Genomic DNA, 22875 nt, shown 5'->3' on the forward strand with positions numbered 1-22875 from the left:
TTATATATATATTCGAGCAAATCTGCAATTTTATAGTTAATGCGTCATTTCCGGTTGCGGTCCCACCATCCCATGCTAGCTTAATATATCCGCATCGTAATAATCCGCAGGGGTTATCTGCCGCTCGTTACAGCATTATTTTACTATGAAACGCAAATGTGTCTATATCCAATGCACATACTCATATAAAACAGGGATTTCGGTTTGAAAGTTAACGTTTTACAACGAACGAGCACATTAGCTATGTCGTCGTATGTAGAGCTGTGATCAATGAGTTGTTGTGATCAATGTTTTGTTTTCCAAGAAATACATTTTCTAATATAATGGATAACATAGTGGCAATATAAAATAAAACTATAATTTAATATAAACAACTGTACTAAGAGATAAACGAGAAACAAAAATAAATTATATAATGGAATTAAAATAAACAATCTGTGTTAGAGCCAAAAGTCTTATAGTGGAAACAATGTCAGACTTTATTAAATATTATTTTCATTTTAAATACAATTCAGAATAACATTTACAGGTATACACCATTGTCTCTTTATAATATATTTATTATATTAACATCTTACCTTGTAGCTATACAACGGGGTACAAGAACAGTGTTTGTGCTGCAGTGTATGTTGTATAAAAAATAAAATTTGACATCTGTGCAACTCCTCAGTATCCACAAATGATTCATTTTGTGTGGTCACAAACACACATGGACAAGTTAAGGGCCTATGTCAGCTTCCATGAGGCATAATACACATACCTGACCCTGTGACATGACAGGTAATGAAACATGCTTGATAGATGGAGATACACAGACGTCACAATGCTCTTCTCAATGTACAGTTTCTGCTCTTTTCAATAAAGCATTGGGGTTATAGGGAGGAAACGCCTAAGACATGTGTCACATATACAACTTGAACACATAAACTCAGATGCAGTATATTTACAATATAACAATGGATCATAGGGTGAGTTTGGACAAATATCATCCTGGAAACGAGGTCTGTACAAATATAACATGAGGAGCAAAAATAGGTTTTAGTGTACAAGGTTTGGACATGCTGGGATATAAAAACCATAATAACAGACTGTCATTTTTGTTTTTAGAAAATCACACATATGCAAAGGTGTACTGCAGTGATAGTACTGTAACAGCTGTGTGACGCCACTACCAATTTAGCCACATGGACCACCACGGTCGTACGGCCACCGTGCTACTGTGTAATTGACACCAAAAGCCAGACTTTGAGTCCATTTTTCTTATGTCAACAGTTTGACTATTATTCCTGGACATTAGGGGTTGGCATAGGTTTTGGGATGGTGGTAGAAAACATGTGAAGCTAGTCTAGACGTGGTTTGCTTTGCCTGTTGAGAAGAGAGCTGCCATGACTAAATAAAAAGTAAATAAATAAAGAGATATTAAAGAGCTAGATTTTTGCTGATGATGGTCCGTAGAACAGTTAAAATACCAGGCAAACAGCAGTAAATACAAACCCAGCATTTACAACCACAGAATATACACATGGTGTATTTGGACTAACACCAAAGTGGGTGTATATGTCCTTTAAACCAAGATGCTCATTTTTTTGTAAGAATGCATACATACAAAAAAGAGACTGCCGTAGTGGACACAGGAAGGTACATAGTCATCTGCCTACCAACACAGATGTTGTGATAAATTCACAGATGTGAAGACAAAAGTTACACGACACAGTATCTCTAAAAACTAAAACAAATGAAGAACAGACAGAAGAGGGAAAGACATTGTTCCAAGGTAGGTGTAGACCACCATATGGTGCTGTTCTTAGCTGCTGGTAGATTTTCACATAGTGATACTATACATATAACAGATAAAACACCACTAAAGTGCAGGATTCTGGAATAACAATGTGTCCTTTTTTATCACATTTTGCTGCAATTTCTCCATTCAGAGGACTGAGGAATTTAGCTCTGTCTAATGAAAGATTTGAAAAGAGAAGACTTTCGTGCTACAGTATGGGCTCGGAACATGTGGTCTAAGATCACATGACTCGAAGACTCTCCAATACAATAAAAATCATTGAAATGTTTTTCCTGTGGCTAGCTGCCAGCTTTCATAGTGTAGAGATCAAGTTACTTTCAGGTACTAACGTACATAGTGTGGTGACAATATGACAGTGGTTGGTCATACTCACACACAGACGGACAGATACACACATATTTAACCCTCTCAATCACAGGAATGCTGCTAGAGGCATGTCTACAACCTGGCACTATTATTAGTTTGTTACTGTTGGGTGTACATGTCTAATGTCTGCCTTGATGAGTTTTGTATTTATGGGTTTTGCTAGCAAAGGATGTTTTAGCATTTCATTGTTAAATACTTTGAATCAACGTTTCAGCCTACCTAGCTAGCTATATGAATCTACTGTGTGTCACTGTTAGATGACTATGTTGCTACACACCTACAATGGCTGATGGGTTTTATGTTTTGTCTGTTCTTTAGTTATTAAAATCAATGACCTGCATTTGCTAATTTTTAAATATTAAATAATAAAGAAATGAGACTAGATTTAAAATGTTCTTTTTTGTCCCTTTGAAGCTGAACACAGTTGTGAGTGGCACACAGGTCAGCTTTCACAGAGTTAGTGGTAGAGTAGGTGTCACTTTGAAATGTAAATGGCTGCCCAGGTCAGGATTTAATGTCAGAAAAGCTGGTGTAGGTCTCACTGCAACAGGAGGATGTGCTGTAGTTCCCAGAGAGGCTGCAATCTAGACGACAAAAATACTCATATGAACAAAGACCACACAGTAAGTGTCAAACATCATAACAACAACAACATCATCATAACCTACCTGAGCTGCTAAGCGACTGTGAAGACTTGGATTCAGGGATGAGACCAAGCAGGTTTGTATCTGCTACCCAACCTTCCATGTTGCTGCAAAGGTTCTTGACATACCTACAGAGAGTCAAACAATCACAGAAAGACGTCACCTGGCAACGTGAACATGTTTCCTGTATATAACTTATTTAGTTCAGATGTTTTGAAGCTATTTTGTGAATGAATAACTTTAACACCAGGTGTTGCCTTTAGTAAAACTGTTCAAATGTGCCATGTTTAGCTGGAGTATATAGTACGGCTCACTGCAATTTCCTTTAAGATTATTGTATGTATGTGGCCAGACTGGAAGGCCACAATAATTGTCTCAAGGATGTTCTTAATAATCTCTTTGAAATTCATCACAGACAGACTGAGCTATAAGAGACAAAGGTGCTCACCATTGTCCATTTTCTCCTTCTCTTATCAGTTGGACCATGTCCCCACTTTTGACAGACATCTCGTGAGAACCTGTCTTTTCTAAATCCACAACCACAGTGTACTTTCCTGGAGACTAACACATGTTAAACAGGTTAGACACAGAACAAGGAAAAATGCACTTTGTGTCAATTTGTTGAAGGCTGAGTTTATGATCACCAGCTTCTTTACTACTTCATCCTCAGGGTCAGAGTTCATCAGCTCCTCGCTGCTGGAGTTGCTGTCATTGTCCTCTGCTGCATCAACAGAGAGCGACGCCTTGCTCCAATCTGGAGGGTTGGTGGAAAAAGGAAAGATAAGAGAGAAAGAATACCATCAAAAAAGACAAGAAACGTAGGCAGGGAAGTGGGAAAAGACGTCTGGAAAGAGGAACCGGAAATGGAAAATAGTGGAACTGCAACCCACACAACCTAAATCAACTGGTTATTTATCCTCAGTCACTAGACATTGGCCAATGTAAGAGGATGATGCTGTAAAATGACTGCACTGCTACAATCAGACAATTAAATGAAGTCACAATATTTTTTCATTCATGAAAAAATAACATTTTTTTAAATTTGTATTGATGTAGAAATGCAAACTCTGCTAAGTCTTCTAAGTCTTTTTCAGTGTTAAGTCCAAACACAAGAATAGGAGCAGAGGGCGTCTTTATTGACACCTTTGGTGGTAAAGTGGAGTATTGTTTCATGTTTGTCACCACTGAGCACATAGCAACCTACCCCGGCCTGTAGCTGGTGCAGGCCAAGAACACATTAAAATCCCTGTCCCATGATTCACATAGAGAACACATTGTTTAATGGGAAATAAGTCAAAACATTTCCTACATTAAATCAGAACTAACTAATGAGGTGATTGCTGATTGTGCACCAGATACAAGTCCCACAATAATAAAGACACTTTGCATGTAGTGTGTTATTGGCGCACGAGCCAAAAAGCTTGTTAGTGCAGTACAATGTTTTTCATTTTTGTCATCACCAACACTGGGCCAAGATAACACCTGCAGCCCTGCTTCTTCAACACCTTGTTTAAACTTTCAGACTGACTGATTAGTTGTCTTGTTTTTTTTTACCAAATCAAAAGGGCTCTATTAGCCTGTGTAGCTCTTAAATTGCCCAGATGGCTCCACTCCTTTATGTAAATTGTATCTGCATTTTCTCTCTGCAACTTGACTGTGAATTTTAATACAGCAGCTTGAAGGACATCTGATATTTTAGGACACATGTGACTCCACTCACAGTAATAAACAGCGCCTACTATATGACAATATGCAAAATTGGAGGATGTATTGCGTAATACCAACTTTTTTATATGTGCATTATGGAGGGAAACCAGATCTTGATGGAGTTTAAGCCCCTTTTACCTTTTGGATTCTTGATATTGCTGAAGCCCTGCAATGTAAAACGCTTTTTATTCACTGATGATCTGTCAGTGGTTGGACTGGTCACTTGTTCATCTAGAAGAAATTGATTGAATTGGTGCAGGTGGAAGGGAGAGTGATGTTGTGGTATTTAGATCATGATACACAAGGGAATGAAAAAGGAAGGGGGATTTATGAATAAATGAATGAAGAATTTAGATTAGAACGTTTCTTGTCGTGAGTGGGGATCAAGAGTTACTCAAAAAAAACTGTCACCTTTGTTTTTTGGCAAGGATGAGGTTTTTGCAAATGAGATCAGATTTGGCTCTGCCTTCTTTTCATCCTGCTTCTTTTGGTTTTTCTGGGCATGTGTACGGAACGGACTAGAAACACCAACAGAAACAAAGTGTTACAGTAGAATGAGGGAAGATACCAACTAAGATTTAGTGGAAGGATAACGAATCAGATCAGATCACAAATTGACGATGTAGGGGATGGACCAAAAAAATGAGTCACAGACGGCTTTGCTACAAGACTGATTTCTTTGGTCGAACATCTAAATGGGACTTCCACTAGTTAAAGAAAGGACACACTTCAACCATCTATATAGTCTGGTTTCAGAATAGCACCATACAAATAAATACAAAATAATGTTGAGAATATGTTTACTGATCATTCTCTAAATGTCTGAACTGAATTTTTTTTTTGGGGGGGGGGGCAAGTCTGAAAGCACTGATTTATTTGCAGCGAAGCTGAATGTGATTTGAGTTCTCCTCTAGGCGGCTGTAGAGTACCTACCTGAATGATATGGAGGAAGTGTTGCTGGTAAATGTCGGAGAAACAGAATCAAAGCTCTTCTGTTGACTTGCATCTAAACACATAACAGTTAAAGGTATGAAAACACTACATGTGTTTATATATGGGTATATGCATGGATGGTAAATTGTTTGTTTGTGTGTGTGTGTGTGTGTGTGTACCTTTGCATGCTTTGAGCTGCTGTGTCAGAACTTTACGAATTTCATTTACCCAAGCTGTTTTGATCTCTGGAGTGGAGGCCTAGGTTACACAGTTAAATAATATACGCAGTGAATGTTTGATCATGGACAGATTATAGACCATACTATAATTACTTATATCATATCTAGGGCTGTCAAATGGTTAAAGTTTAATCTGATTAATCATAGCTGTGGAGACATCATGATCAATCATGGTTGTAAATAATCAGGATTCATTGAGATGAATCAACATCCTCAATGTTGTAATGTGCATTGCAGCAGTGATAAGTGGACAGAGAGTGGGGTTATTGCAGTATGCAGTACTCATCATTCTGACAGAGTTAAACATTTTTTTAAATGTTTAATGTGATCTTTACAAATTGACACAGATGACAAATTTAACAGCCCCAGATAGATCACAATCTCAGCTCCAAAATATATTCATTTGTCCCACACCACAGCTACATGCATGATTTTAACATTGGTGACCACTTATGTACTGTACTGCGTTCGTCAGCCTCACCTGAACTATGAAAACCTCGTCTCTGGAGTTACACCAAACCTCAAACTTCTTGTTGTCTCCTTTAGCATTCTCTGTAATACCCACAGCACTCATCTGAGAACAGAAAGACGAAGAAATGTTAAATATCTTTTTTTGGTTTCAGAACACATTTTGAAATGCTTTGCCTGAGCTTACACTGAGGGAGTGTTTGAAACTGTAAGAGGGAGCTTTCTCGTAGCCTTCGCCATTTTCTTCACGCTTCTTACAGAACAGGAGTGCTTTCTCATGCAGGAACAGATGCCTCTGCATCGGCTTGAAGCGAGCCAGGTCCTTGACCTTTGCGTGACCCTTTTTGTGTTCCGTCCACACGCTGAATGAACCCTGCATCAGCAGACGACCCAGCTCTGACAGATTCCCCTGGACAAAGTGAATAAAAAGAAATCACTTTTGCTTCATGTTTCAGGTTAAGGTCCACAGCATTTTCCATATTTATAGGCCAGCTTTCTACGTTGATGTTGTACAGGTTGTGAAGACACAGAATTTGTGGTTGCAATCAATGACTTTTATTATTTTAATGACTCAAGTTAGTGCAGTGGTTCTCAAAATTCCGTGTGGAGTTTCTCGCCCCACCTGCCCCTGTCGCCCCAACAAAAATCTTAACAAATTACATTTCAAATTTACTGATCTAACACTAAGTAACTTTATATTTCATGATAAAAAAAATCAAAAACAACAAATAACACACAGTTCAAAAAAAGAAACTAAAAGTGCAGTTGTGCCATCATCAACCTTAAAAAATTGTTTGTCACACCCAACCAATCACGTCTCCATTCCCCACCAGTGGCACCCGCCCCACACTTTGAGAAACACTGAGTTAGTGGTAATTGCGTGATTGATAGATACAAACACCAGCAGTGTCTTTGCAGTGGGTTAACATACAGTAGATCATTTTGGTGTCATTTTCTCTCACCTCATATCCTGTGATGGCGATGAGGTGCATGGAGTCATTCACAGCCTTCAGGATCCCCAGGATGGAGGACAGGGCTTCCTGTAGGTCATCACAGCCAGCACATCCTTTACTGTACTTCAACATCTCCTGCACGACCAGAGGAGAAAGTGGAGCTGATTATCCAAGTCTTCACACCTATTCAGAATTCACAATCTCCACCTCTGACCTTGAGCAGCAGCTGGTACTTGGTGATTCTTTGCACAGGCTTAAGGAGGTAGGAGTCCAAACCCAGTTTATGCTCCAGCTTTTTCTGGCACTCCTAAATGCAAACACCAACGTGAAGTTATATACAGAGTCCATTCTGCTACTTGAGGCACACAATAGAGGTAATAAGTCTGACCTGGAAGAAGGCACAGTCAGAGCACTGTCTCCACAGGCTCTCAGAGCGAGGTTTGTTCTGACAGTAGGCTTCATAGATCTGCAGGTCCTCCATCTGAAAAAAAAACAAGGATTTCTCCTTTACTCTTGGCATAACTCTGTTTTTTTAATTTTTTTTCTCCTAGACTAAAAGGTCACTCTGAATTTACCACAGGTATGCTAAGAAGAATCAGCTTATTTGTCATTACACATACTGTACACACAAAGGGTGTAAAACTAGACTTAAATCACAATTTTCTTTTAACAAAATTAGTTCCAGAAGAATTATGACCAACATTGATCATTTTTTGCAATACCATTACCAACTGAATTGGTCTTGTGTAGCTCATAAACTGTAAAAAGTTGATGTCTTAAAAAAACAGAATATATAAACATGAACATCTTTACAGAAACACTGCACATCACCATTTATCTCCTCTTATTGGAGGTCAAACTGGTCTGGTCTGATTTACTTCAATAACTGTCAATCAACCTGCAGCCCTCTGGTTACAAACTTTATCCTCTCACCACTAGGCGGATCGGACAGTTTTTTTTTTTTAATTATTTTTCGTCTGCTTTAAATGCCTACACACAAAAACACGACAAAAGAAAGCTGTATTTTCTGATTGAAGCTCACCCGTTCTAAAAAGCAGCGTCCAACCAGTTCTGGACAATCAGTGTACGCTTCCAAATCTCTCAGAAATGTCCTGGAGACATAGAAAAACTAATTGTGAAGTTGGATATGAGATGAAAAGAACTTTTTCCCATTATCATGTATAAATCCAAGGTACAAATTTAAACTTTTAATCAACATTTCATATATACACAAATACATTGAAGTTAGCTACAGATATAGTGACTCGACTGGGCATGTGTGGGCAACATATAAAGATGTTTTATGTTAGTTGCACTGTAAATGGCTCATTACATCGACACCAACAATCTGAACTTCTATATTCTTCACAAACCTCTTATGAAACTGGTAGATCTCAGACATGTTGCCAAACAAGATGTCTTTCTTGCTGAGCAGGATGCTGGGGACGAGGTGAGCCAAAGCAGGGTTGTCCAGCTCTGCTGCATAGCCCTGCAGTTACACATTACACACGTGGTATCAGCACAATACAAACAGCTGCAGTGTTGGTGTTGGGCTTATGTTGACTCACAATTAGCACGAGTTGACACTGGTGACACTCACCTCCAGCACGCACAGTAACTCCTCCACATATGCTCTCTCTGTTTCCAGCAGTTCGTTCATTACATGACTGGAAAACACACACAAATACACAATGAACCCCAGAGTTAATGAGTGAGTCAGGAACAACTGTCAGGCATCTTTCTGTAGTTTTGTGAATATGACTACGACTCTTACGACCCTGCACACAGGGTTCAGGATTAGTGGTCACCAATCACCAGTGGCGACTAACTGATATTGTTTAGCTAGTAAAAAATGCTGGCTAACCAGCCACACTGGCATGTAAGTGTGGAGGCATGCCCATCTAAATCCCAGAAAATGGGCTTAAATTAGTTACGACTTCTAGCAATGTGAGTTACGTTCAAAAGTTAAATCAGAGATGGTACACAACAAACTGCAGACAATGAAGAGAGTGTCATAAGATGGAGAAGTAATAATATTTTGTAATCAACAAAAGACGATATTTAGTTTGTTATTGGGACGTCTATTATGAAACTCGACATGAAAACATTAAAATCTAAGAAACATCAAAAGCTTAAAAGTCTGATGGAGAGCGTCAAACCCTCTAGACTGTATTTCTGTACCTGTATTTTACTTTATTTTCATATTTTTAAGTTATTGTTTAACAAATTTCTGTACCTGTATTTTACTTTCATATTTTTAAGTTATTGTTTAACAATAATTAACCGCTTTTTTAGAATTACAAACATATTTGTCAATCACATTTGTTCTCCATACCTCAGCAGTAACATGAAGTATGCTTTGTTTAAATGTTGTTGTGCCACATCTGTTAAAGCCTCAGAGAAGAAGCCACAGTCTGAGCTTACTGGTACGTTATAAATATCGAAAATTCACGTGTAACTAGTCAAATAAAAAAATGTACATAGAAATGACTTTCTTACCGTCGAAGCACTGCCAGATTTTCTTCTTCTCCTGAGAGAGAGGCATGCCTGGTGCCGTGGTCGTGTATCGTAGGCTCTACCTGAAACATCATTATAACAGCATTTATAAAGTAGAGATTTTAATTCACGTCGTCATTCTTTTCTAACTTTGACAAATCAACATCGGGACTCAGTAATTGTGGCAAACTGTAGCCATACCTTTTTGCAGACTGGACTGTCAGTAGAGTGTCTCCTCTCTTTTCTCTGCAGATCTTAAAGGCAGGGAAGTACAGTCGGGTTATCTTAGCACTGCTACACTATGATATTGGGAGCTCTAAGCGAAAATCACTTTACTTATGGGTCAAGACTTACTGGGAGATGAGTGTGATGACTTCACTTCAGGTCGCGGTGCCACTGGCTGCACTGGCCTAGTCTGTTTGGCAGCGAGTTTCTTCAAACTCATGTGTCTCCTCTCGAACATCTCCTGGACAGAGGTCTGCTTCTGAAACACCCTCTCAACCTGGTTCTGAAGTAGAGCAAACACACACAGATTTAGAACACAACGTTTGGTGTCACTTTGTCATACCAACTTAGGATATTTACAACATAGTTACAGTCTATCGCATAATACAGTGTTAACTGTATCTAACTTTCTGTTGTGTATAAGACCTTCATTTTGTATTGATTTGAAAACTTAGGACATTTGACCTCAAGTTGAAACAAGTCTTGGTTGCCACTGACCCTGAGGTGATCTGTGAGCACTGCTTCATACTGAGAGCAGATGGCGCTGCATTCAGTGAGAATGTGTAGAGGTGCTGTGTCAAGGTATCTCTCCAGTTCTTGCAGAGCTGCTTCTGCTCCATCCTGAGACTGGCAGCGATCCACTGGTTGGCTGGCCAGCAGGAAGATGCCATCCTCACACCACTGTAATGACTGAAGACAAAGAGTAAACAATTTAAGACAAAGTTATTTCATTTATAAATATCCTACACTTGTCCGGCACAGAACTGTCTCTGCCTCAGTGGTGGCATCTGCATCATCTGTATTGAAGGAGCAGATTTACCAACTCTGTCCTAAACTGACACCTGGACCTTCTGGATAATGTGGCTGAGAAGGATCCCTCACCCACACTACACTACACTATGGTAGTGGTCTGCACCTCTTTCCTCACATCAGCCATTAGACTGTCGAATGCATGTGAGAGAGCACGAAAGACTTGTTACCTAAAATGTTTATTTCATAATGTGTTCATTTTTTTATTATTATTTGTTCTATTAACATGTATATTTGTATATGTAACATGTATATTTCATATGTAACGTGTATTTCGTGGCAGTGTTGGCAGTCCAGAAGGTTTCAGGTTCAAATCCCACAGCTACAAGGTTAACAGTATATTTGGGGCCGTGGTGGCTTAGTAGTTAAGGAAGTGGACTTGGGTGCAGAAGGCTACAGGTTTGAGTCCACCAGCTGCCAAGTTACCACTGAGGTGCTCTGAGCATGGCTCCGTCCCCGGTGATGGGTTAAAAGCAGAGGTCACATTTGGTTGTGTGCAGTGGTGAGCTGTGAGCTGAGTTCACCTTCCTTATATCTAACTTCCTGCTGTAACAACCATGGGATGAATAAAGTCTTATCTAGTCTTGTCGTATCTGACCTACTAATGAAAAGTGCTGAATCTAAATGTTGGAGTGTCACACTCTGTCGTGATTGATACCTTTTCCAGAGCGTTGTGAAGCTCCAAAGCTCTGAGGATGAGGTTCTTCTTGTTAACCAGAGTGGTACTTATCTCCTCACACACTCCTCTCAGCTCACTGCACTTAGGCCTGATGGAATCCTCAGCATAGTGCAAGTTTTCTATCAGCCTGTCTCCTTCACAGGCCAGAGATACGGCTCGGTCCAGGACTTCCTGTTAAAACACACCACAGATGTCCTTTCATTATGTAGAGAGTGTAACAGAGGCTAATGCCTCAGAGTCAGAACCATCAGTCAACAGTCTCCTTTCATGTGCCTCAGCTTTGCTGGTGCATTCCACCAATCTGTCCATCTTCACTCAGTCTTGCTGTTTTTAATCAAGATGTTTTTCTGCATTTTATTCATACATCTTAGTGACTCAAAACAGATTGACTGATGTACTCCACCCTCATCTGACGACTGGCATTAGCTTCAGCTCCCCCCATGACTGTGGTGGATTAGGCCATGGAAGATGAATGGATGAATGAATGAATAATGGAGATACAAATGGAGAACAAAAAGCTACATGTATTGATGATTTAAATGTATTTTTTAAAAATGCTTTACTCTATAGCAGTTTACATTTTCAGTTGAATAAATCTGAAACATACCATGCACAATTAATACAACATTTAAACCTTAATATCTGTCTAAACCTCTCTCCTGTGGTGGAAGCTAACAGTGAAGGCCTCTGCTGCTGTATTCTAATGTTGGTCATCATGGTGGGACTCAGAGAGATCAGGGTTTTCTCAGGTGGTACAGAGAACCACTGATCTATAGCATAAGGATAAATAATTTGTCAAATAACAACATTGCTGCAAAAGTTCTTTTAATTTCTCTTGTAATTATAAGAGATATCTGTACTCTTTAAATTAATACACAAAATGATTTGCTCCACATCATAATGCATAAAGAAATCACATTCACAGTGAACATGTCCCCGGGGTTTTAAAATAGAAAAGAAACAGCTTGTAAATAGTTGTCCCTGGACCATTATAAGAGTTTATAAAATGCATGGATGAGTCTTAAAATGACAATAAATATTTGATGTGCTGCCAGATGAATCAGTGTTGTGTGTGTCTCTTACACGAGCCTTGTCTTCGTGGCCGCTGAGCTCTTGCAGGATGTGCTGTGCATGGGGAGGGCTCACACTGACCGCCGAGAAACTTGACAACTTCTCCAGCATCACATTTAGCTGGGCACACACCTGCGAGCATGCATGAGGTTAAACACCTGTTGGTCCAGCAACTCTGATCAACCCTGGATGGCAGCTTCTGAACACATCAACTCACTTCACGGAAGTGCTGCTCAAAGTGACGCAGCTGCAAACACTGTTCCATTTTGGTGCAGTGGTGTTCCCAGAAATCATCGAAAGCAGTCTCTGTTTCATCCAGCTGACCAAGAAGTCTGAGAAGAGCAAGAGATGGGGGACAAAATGTAATACAAAATGAGTACATATGTACTGAAATATTTCATTACTCTTCATCTTTTTGGATGCATATATACATCTACTTCTTTTTATTTACCTCTGCACAGTAGCAAGGTTCTCTAGCTCATCATGGGTCATGCTATATTCAGGGTCTGTCTGTAAAGGCTCGTTGATGTACTCCAACAAACGTCGCCCTTGGCACAGTGCCACCTGCAGGTCCTCCTGGGGTTCAAATAAAAACAAGGTCTTAGCCATAAAACTTGAGATGCTTTGAGCTTTTGTTCAGGGCAGTAGAAAGAACTCTCTCACCTTAATTTCATCCTTTTTCAGTGTGTGTGAGTGCAACAGACACTGGGTGGCCTCTGCATCGTTGGGTAATTCAGTCTCTGCAAGCTGGGTGCCAAATGCCTGCAGAGTCTGACCAGTGGTTTTTACCATGAGAGCAAAGGCCTCGATAGCCTGTGAAGAGGGAACACACAAAAAAAAATAGTAATAATAACATTTGTACATGTACATGTTTATTGGTCTGGTGTCTAACAGACAGTTCTCTTCTTTGGTCTTCGTAAGCTTGACATTAGCAGTAGTAATGGGTAAACGCTGCCCCTACTGTCCAGTCACTATCTGACTCAGATACAGGGTAGAGCAGTGAAGAATCATTTTTGAATATTTTTTAAAGAGTTTGAAATAAAGAATTGGTAGCCTGTAGGTATCAGTATTTTGAAACAAATTCACAAAGTCATAAGTCATAACAAGAGGACTTGGCAACCATGATGGAAGGGAGGACATGACACGTATAGACACAAGGGGTGGGCAACTAACGACACAGATACTTTTATCACCAGGAACCAGAGAAAACAGTAAGAACAATGGAGAGATGTGAGAGATCAGACAGAAAACACTTATGTCTGTGTAACAATATATTTGTTAATCTGTTTTATAACACAGAGGGAAATGCACATCAGGAGTTTTGAGTAGAGATTTCCTGTCCTTTACAACTGGACGCCCAATAACAATAGTATTAGTAATAGTAATAGTAATAGTAACCAAGTATCAGACAGTCATGTCTGTAAGGTTATCTTGTGTTTTTGTGTACATACAGTGCGGTGTGAGATCCAGCTGTCATGACAGTATTTCTGTGTCCCTCCCAGTTCAGTGGTCAACTGTCCTGGGTCAATGTAGGCATGGAGCTCGGTCACCGAACTTAGCATCAACACCTGATTGAAGATATTTATATTAGCAGTTTAACAACTGTACACATAAACAGCCTTCGAAGGCTCTGAACTGCAACAACTCTGGAGACCAATATCATTGTTCACAACACTGTATATTATATACTGAAATGCATGTGTTCAACACCAACACATAAAACACATAAAGCACAAACACAGCTCTACAGGCACCTTCATTTTGAATTCATCCTTGTAAAATCTGAACAGGAAGTCTGAAAGAGTTCGTTCAAACAGAGCGGTGGGACGCAACACCAGAACCAAGTGCAAGTTTCCTGGAAATGAGACCTGGAACAGACAAAAAGTTACAGGGTTGTTCAGTCAGCAGGTGCTGAGACGGTTTGTAACTCCTACATTTCAATGTAACAACTTAAGGCAAGATGCACTGGAGTGAACTGTCTAAAGAAGACAAGTGTTTTTCTGTTAATTGTATAAAACTCTTAAAAGTCTCTGATAAAGACATCCTATTATTTTGGAAGGTTTTGACATTTTATAGTCACAGGAGTTTTTATACCTCAGCTACTGCACACAATGTCCATCTTTAAATGATATGCAATATAGGATGTGTCTGGGAGGAGTGTGTAATAATAGCTTAATGGTAATTATTTAGATAAATCAAATCATGATTATAACAAGATTAAACTCTGCTACAGGGTTAGACCACACACATGTCAACCATCTGGTTGGTTGACATCTTAAATCAGTTTTTTCTCCAGGCCTGCCACATACTGATTATTTTTTATTGTAAAAAGTCAAGTCATTTTAAAGGCATTCAAAATAAAATGAAAAAGAATGCCTTTTTAATTGTATTCTGCTCCATTATTAAGAAAAACACATCTACTGTAAAAGTACATGGCCAATGAAATGTTGCTAAAGAACAAACACTGTACAACATTTGCCTTTTTATACTTTCCTAAAAGAAACTGTCAGACCCTCCTGTCCACTGTTTATTATTATTTGGTTGTTGCCAACAACAACTATAAATGTTCAGTCAACTGATTTCTGAGTTTAACAACTCGCAGTGTCAAATCTGGTCAAATGAAATGTACGGTTTTAAATAAACGTCTCAATAAACGCAGCACAGCCGTGTTTGTCGGTCCGTCTGTCCTTCACAGTCACACTCACTGACACATCGGCTCTTACTGCGATTCGGAGCAGAGTGGCTCTGACAGCGGCCCACCGGTCCAGACGTCTATCGATGACAAGGATGAAACCTACTGTAGATGCCGCAACACTGCAGGAGGGAGAGGAGAGAGCGGAGGAGACGGAGAGACATTAAAAGAATGCAACCTTGTCTCCGGACATTCATCCACTATTCATCATCATCACTGATGGTAATGACAGACGGTCGGGACATCGATGACAACCAAGGTTAACGTGTCTCTGGACCAAGTGGTTTAAAATCTTGGATTTTATTCTGCTGACAATGCTATGTGCAGCACCGTGTGTGTGTGTGCGTGTGTGTGTGTAAATGGTACCCAGTGAAAGCTGTGGCAGCCAGTCCTCAGTGCCATCGCTGTTGTAAAACAGATAAAATGGTGGAAACAAGAAAATCTGATGCCAAGGCAGAACTAAAAATAAAAATAAAAAATCAGAGTATCCTTATATTAATATCCAACAGTAATCCAATCCAATTCTTCCCAAATCCAATTCATCCAAATTCTGACATTTTCGGTTCGGCCTCGGTTATTCAATCCGCAGTCATCTAATCTGGGCTCACAGATTTCAGCTATCCTCATCCCTGGACAGCATCATGTCCCTCCTCCTTATGTTCGCCTTACTCTCCTCCTCCACCATCCTTTGCTTCCCTCCCTCATCCACTTATGTTCCTTGCCGCGCCTCCTCCTCTTCTTTTCCTTCACAGCCAATCAGAGCTCAGGGTGCAGCTGACTGACAGAAGGCTGTATGCGGTGGGTGAAGGCAGGTGGGAGGATGACGGCGATGAAGAAGAAATGGAGAAAGGGTTGGTGTGAAAGAGAGGGAAAAAACATAACGCTGACAATTAAACTATGAACTGGGCTATACAAATAAAAAACACAGAGAGAGGGAGAGGGAGGGGGAGGGAGAGAGAGAGAGAGAGAGAGATTCAAGTCTGCTGAAGTAAAAATATCTCAATCCCATCCCTTTCTTTTTTAATATTTCAGTTCTTTAGATTAAGGGGTGCAGCCAATAGGGAAAAGAGGGGAAAACAGCACAGTGAGAAGGTGAATAATAAGTAAAACACTGAAAAGAAAGAAAAGCAAAGTACGTTTGTATTTATTAAACAATTTCTCTAGGTGGAAGCTATAGTTTCAAAATGTATACAATTTAAATCGTTATTTTACTTTTCAATCACCTTGGCGTAAAATTGACTTCGTTTGTGACGCTTCACTGTGCTTTCCCTTGTGCTCTGCTGAACTCTGCTGGCCACATACGGTACTGTTCTCATCTCTACTCTGATGGTTGTCTAATGCAGCAATTTCAACCTTCCTTTGTGCCACATTTAACATTACAGTATTACAAAGTCCAAGTTTCACCACCAACAAAGTTTTACAGTTTTCTTGTTTCAGTTTACTCACAATTTACTTCAATGTGAAACCTGTGCCTGTTTAGTTGAACACCACGTTGACATGCTCACAGGAACTGATTCGACACAGTTGAACTTTGTGTATGTCTGTGTGTGATTAACTGTAGTTTTAATTCAATCTGTAATTTCCCAGCTGGGGATCATAAAGTACACATATCTATCTGCCATAAGTTTCTTTTTAGTTTTTATTAACAATCTGCTGCCACCTAGTGGACCAGTGTTTCATTGCTTTGTCTTTCTCCACAAACAAAGACAAATTATTAGCAGTAAATAAATAATGGTTTTGAAGAAATAGATCATTTCCCACCGTATATCTGATGATCTCTGTCAGAACATTAATGTGCCACAACACAGTGTTTGGGATTCACAGGTGTGAAGGGACAGGGCACTCAGATGTGGGATGTTCACCTGGATAAACTGGTCAGATAGATGAGGACGTTTTTTAACTCCTCCTCCTCCAGATTGTTGAAGGCTGGAAATTCTGGGAAGATGAGGATGGGGCAGCCGTTTAAACCACGAACCCCTTGGGAGAAAGAAGGCATGGGAGACAGAAGACATGGGAGACAGAAGACATGGGAGACATCTTATGAGTCACAGTGAAACTGGGAAAACATATTCCTACTAACTGCATCAATAGTGATAATAACTTGGTATTCAATAGAGTATCTTTGATAAAGACTTTTCTAGTATCTGCCAATCTACCAACCCAGTCCTACTGATCACCAACGTTACATTAAAGAAAGAGAGAAAAGAAAAAAAAAACACACCTGGTAGGATGGCAAACTGTTTATGGAGTTCAGAGCCAATTTCTGCTGCACTCAGATGACCTTCTTCCCTCTGCATGATGTCATCTGAAGAGAAACAGGGACATATACAGTATTTCTTAGTTTCACTTATTAACTTATTTATGAACAGTTAACTGATATTAATCAAGGTTATTTTTAAGCAACTGGTAAAATATTTTTGTTATGCAAAGACAAATAATATTATCTCGACACATTTAACACTTAAAATATTTATAGATCAAGCAGTCTTCTTCTAGTTCTTTTACATCATGTGTAACTGAATAAAAAAGTACAGCAATGCAATCAATTACAATGTTTGCCGTCTTTGTTGACGAGTTTCATCTTCAGAACATACTCCACACACCTGTGTTTACTTAGTGTTTTTTAATTGTGAATAAAACATAAAAACAAAAATAAAACATGTATGGTGTCACATTTCTGTGTATGAGTGTCCGACTATAGCAATTCCTATAATAATAATAATATATATTCCTATATATAAAATTATATACAATTATTATTCAATTTCACTTTATTGGTCTGAATACTATTATTTACTGGAAATCATTTGTAATATTATTATGTAATTCAGCAAATGCATCAGAGACAGGCAGCGCAATCTAATCATTTTCCATTAGGAGGCAGCAGACGGTGAAAACAACTGACAGCTACTCAGAGCCATTGAAGATCTCTGTGTTTCATTCTTCAATTGCTCCAAGTGTAATGGTGTTGTGTTTTGTTAAAAAGACCCAGGTTTGACACAGAGTAACTAAATTAAGAGTACATTGAAACTAAAAGAGCGTACTTCATTACATAAACTTTTAATGAGATTTTTCCAATGTAAAATATGTACAGTGTTGGCAAACACTGATCCTAACAAACCCAAAAAATCATCCTGTTTTTTTACATTGTCTTTTCCTGCATGTCCCCATCATATCTTTGGTTGACATCCTGGAGCAAAAGTAAAAGTATTTTTCTTTTAGTTTTTCTTCATAAAACAGAATGTAATGTTAAGCACAGTGTTAAGTTTTTAACTGTGTCCTCTCAATCAACGCCTCAGGTGTTGATTCTCATACACCATGTTAATGGTCCATTGACACATAGGATGTGTACCAGACTTCCAAACTCATTAGACATTCTGGCGGCTCTAATGAAACACTTAAACGCCCACCCCACACCCCCCTTTGTCCACTGTGGAATGAATGAATGAAATAAAACTGCAAGTGCAAGTGCAAGCTCTCTCACTCTCTCACACACACACACACACTCAGATTAACAAGTGTGGAAGTAGGTCAGTGCAGCAAGCACAAACAGTGATTATGGGGTGCACGGCAGGAATTTACCCTGTCTTCTTGCACCCTTCCCCCAAACATCGACCACACTTCCTAACATTTCTTCATCAATTTTTATGGACCTAAATAAGGGACTAACCCACTTAAAAAAAGAATCTGTCTTATTTGACACACTCCCTAACTCACTGTAAGGTACCATATCAACACTATGGAAATGAAGAGTTAGTAAAAGCTAGACAACTTCAAATGATGTTGTCTCCCACTCCTATCCTATGACTTTTCCACCAATTTTAAAACATCAGCAATTAAATTCATAATATCCACGAAGACAATTTAACACAAGTTGGGGAAGTAAATATACACTGTATCGCCAAAAGGATCCACTCACCTGCCTTGACTTGTATATAATCTGAAGTGACATCAAATTCTAAAACCATAGGGTTTCATATGAAATTGGTCGGCCCTTTGGAGCTGTAACAGCTGACATTATTATGGGAACTTTGGCTCTTTCAAGAGAGCTGGCTCTTGTGGCCCGTCTCACTAAAAGGATCCAGCTCTTTCAGCTCCTAAAGTGCTACAGAAGTCTTTCTTATGTTAAAATACCAAAAAATAAAGTTTTTAAAAAAATGTTTTAGAGAAAGTTGTTTTGTTTTCTTTCTACCTTCTATTTTAAATCTGCTGTGGTTATGTTATAATTTATTTTGTGAATCCCAAATAGCTCATGTCTCGGTGGTAGCTAACCGGGATTCAAACGATTACAATCAGAAGAGTGGGAGTTAGAAAGAGTGATAACAAGGAGTTTGGAAAACAGAAATAATCCCTTGCCTTTCTCAGTAGGACTGAATGCCAGACAGGTTTTCTTTACCCATGCCTGCATTTTTAATGTGTTGGCCTGGTGCAAGCTGATACTTTGGATGCTGCAGATCAGTACAACAGAACAACAGTTTGAAAACTGTACAACATGACAAACCAAACTGCCTCAAATATAAAGAATGATGTTTTCATTTAATAAAAAAAATTATAACCTTGAGTTATATTTTGAGTTTAATTGATATTTGATATTTTGATTTTTTTTTTTTTGTTATCAATACTGGCATCATGAATGGCTTTTAAACAGACCATAATATTTAAGCTGAAAATTATTTTTCAGAAACGTTAATGAGTGTAATAAACAAAATTTAAAAGGAGTTTGTTAACAGTCAGTTTAAAATGATGATATTTAAGATGAACTGGAGTCGTTGTCTTTTTCAGCTGTATAAAAGAGTTGAACTACAGCATTTAGCCATTTGTTAATAATAGCTCTTCACTCATTATGAACATGTATAAGCCTAGATGACACATTGAGCAGGCACTTAGGAGACAGTTGGGAGAATAAACTCCCATTTGACAGAAAGAGTCAGAAGACAGCAGATCTGTCTGCAGCTGCCGTCTTCTTCAGATGAGGCTGACGACTCCCTTTCCAAGAAGGTGTACTCTGGTCAACAATACCAGGTACCAGTGGCATGCAGTGGGGTTCATGACTGACTCCTTCAGAGTCAGATTTACAAATAAATTACCCCCAAAAGGCACAACAACTACTGGCTACGTTTCATATCTAACCAACGTTCCAAGGAGTGTAAGACATTTGTTCAGCAGCCTGCATGTGTTCTCCACCTAATTCTACATTTGAAAATAGATACAGTACAACTTACACTGTGTACAAGAAATGGATTTCAATTTTGTGACGGCTTTTTAAAGGCCTTAATCTGGATGTGTTGATCATTTTAATACAGACTGTTCAACAAAGTGTAGGAAGTGAAAGCCAACAATTCCCTGTTGCCAATGTCATAGTTTCTCTCAGCAGGAGACAGGTGACGGGAGAAGAAGGCACAGGGATGGCGCTTTTGGTCAGTACTTGAGCACCAATCCCACCCACCCACCAAGGTGGGGTGTTTCATGGGAAACCAGTTCATCCTTAATATAGTCGGCCATACCATGGAGGAAGGCGTCACAGAGGGCACAGCTGTTCCAACGACTTTGACTGGCTCTGGTCCCAAAATCAATGGGGTAATCTGCCACCGTCCACTCACCATTTAGTCCTCCATGCTGACTCTGAACCAATTCTCAAACCAGAAAACCTTGTGAAGGTCGGCAACAAATAGGTCAAAGGAGGCACAGGCTGGAGACCAGCTCCCCCTACTGGAACTCTTTCCATCAGGCAGCTGATGACAAAGGCTACCTTCTCGCCGTTGTAATGCTCATGGGTTCCCACCAGGGGTTCAGGAGCATCTCTGGACAGTAAAGAGGCTGACCCAGGTGCAGAAGCTGATGCTTCAAAGGAGAGGGCAGACATGGTGGATGAAGAAATCTGGGTGAAACAGGCTGCTAGCTGTTGCGTCCCACTGGTTAATGCTGCTAGCTTCACGCTGTTGCCCTTGATTGCCTTGTGGCGAGTGGTTTGGGGTTAGATGCCGGGTCCATACAGTACTTGGCCAGATTGTACTATAACTTCAAATCAAGCAACTTCACTGTAGGTTTAGTGGTTCAGGTGAGAGGGTCCAGAGCGTGTGAGAGAGTCGGTAACAAGGGTACACTACAAGGTCACTACATGTAGATGTAGTCAGAGGTAGAAGGCTGGTAGTTTTACCAAGGCAGAGACAAAGCTAAGGTCGAAGGACAGTTGGGTCGATATCAGGGGAGGCAGTCAGGAAAGTGCTGGACAGTGGGCATGAGAATGAAAACACTCTGGCAAAGAGTGAGTGGGGTAAAGCTGTATACTGAATATACTGGGTGGATTGGAGGTGAGCAGAAGCAGTTACACAGTAGAGACGATGTGGCAGAGGATGACAGACAGGTTTGGTATCACACTGGCCAGTTTGATGCCCTACTTGACAGGTTGAAGGACAAACTCACCACAGATGTGGCCAAAAAAGGTGGACATAATAATAATGCTGCCAATAAGAAAATTGCAAAGAAAAGGAGAGAGGCTGAATGTCATGGAAAGATGTCCATCACAAGGACCACTCCACATTCTTTGCTCCATCAAAAATACCCTAACCAAAACAGTTAAAGACAAGAAAACCATGGACCTGCTGCATGATGCAATTATCATGAAAATAAAGAAGAACATTTAAATGAGATGTGTCCAAACTGTTGACAGTGGATTTTCACACTTATTTACACGTTTTATCTATTTAAAAGAAAACCTCAAAATACCACTACAATGTCAACATTTTAAATGTAAATAATTATTTTCAACCAAAGTTGCAAGGTATACTGCTAAAAACACACAGCAAACACCAAATATTTATATATTTAGAAACTTGATCTAGTCATTAGGACGATTTGAATATATCTAGATTTAATTCATAGAAACAATCATAGCACTGGCAGCTAAGTGACAGCAGTTAATGTAGGTGCAGCTGTAGATTGTTTACTGGGGGAACCTCTAACTTCATATAGTTCATATAATTAAATATAATATAGTTACTATATTATATTTAATTATTATATTTTACTATATTTTTTTTCTATACCTACAAAGATCAGATGAGGAACACTATTTTTCTCAGTCTCATAAGTCTAGTTGTAGCTGTCATCCTACACCCATTTGCTCTATCTAGCACATGAACATGACCCGATCTGTGTATCCATGGATGTTTGTCTGTAATGTACAGTGGCCAGGTTGTACCCCAGTATCTTAATAATATGACAACACTGTGTCATTAATAAAGTTATCATCATCAAAAACAAAAAAACATTATATAGTACACATTTACAATATCATCAACACCTAACAAACAATCATGCACTGTACCTGTTATCATCTTCAGCTGCAGCCACAGTCTGGTGATATCCTGACATAGTTGAGACATTCGGTTCAGGGCCATGCTGTTGTAGGTATTTGTGTGACTACTACTTGTACACACACCTAGTGTATACATGAAAAAACACAAAACAAAACATTCAAAGTTAGCCACATGTTCTGCCAGACCGGAATACCACGGACGATAAGCCGGTCCATTCTGCAACAGGACTTCAGCTGCTGACTAGAGCAGTCACAAGGAAAGCCCAAGTGCACCCATGCTGTCACACAAACACACACTGGCAAACCCTGCTCATGTGTGTAAGTCAGTGAGGCGGATTTTCAGATGCACCGCCTCCAGTTTCACGTTTCACATTGTTTATAAAAGAAAAGGCTGTTTTGTACAGGGACAATTTTAGAAAACTGGAAAACCACACTCTTACCAAGTACACTGCATTTACCCATTAGTTAGTGAA

At 39.4% G+C, this 22875-nt stretch overlaps 1 protein-coding gene across 1 annotated transcript; it reads right to left on the reverse strand.

Annotated features, from left to right (window-relative positions):
* Window positions 1-84: 84 nt before the first annotated feature.
* LOC103389370 (guanine nucleotide exchange factor DBS-like) lies at window positions 85-22855 on the reverse strand. Its single transcript, XM_025062165.1, has 31 exons — window positions 22412-22855; window positions 17306-17389; window positions 16947-17061; window positions 15116-15206; window positions 14147-14260; window positions 13844-13960; window positions 13056-13205; window positions 12844-12968; window positions 12610-12724; window positions 12405-12524; window positions 11301-11492; window positions 10331-10522; window positions 9962-10115; window positions 9809-9861; window positions 9611-9690; window positions 8712-8778; window positions 8485-8600; window positions 8154-8223; window positions 7500-7592; window positions 7326-7418; window positions 7121-7246; window positions 6346-6567; window positions 6172-6264; window positions 5631-5709; window positions 5452-5524; window positions 4930-5036; window positions 4657-4749; window positions 3456-3565; window positions 3260-3372; window positions 2836-2939; window positions 85-2751 (listed from the first exon to the last, which is right to left on the reverse strand). Exons 1-31 carry the CDS (start codon window positions 22536-22538, stop codon window positions 2672-2674), a joined length of 3468 nt encoding a protein of 1155 aa, XP_024917933.1. The 5' UTR covers window positions 22539-22855; the 3' UTR covers window positions 85-2671.
* Window positions 22856-22875: the final 20 nt, after the last annotated feature.

Source organism: Cynoglossus semilaevis, chromosome 14 (assembly GCF_000523025.1).
Source record: "Cynoglossus semilaevis isolate Cse_v1.0 chromosome 14, Cse_v1.0, whole genome shotgun sequence".
Lineage (NCBI taxonomy): Eukaryota > Metazoa > Chordata > Actinopteri > Pleuronectiformes > Cynoglossidae > Cynoglossus > Cynoglossus semilaevis.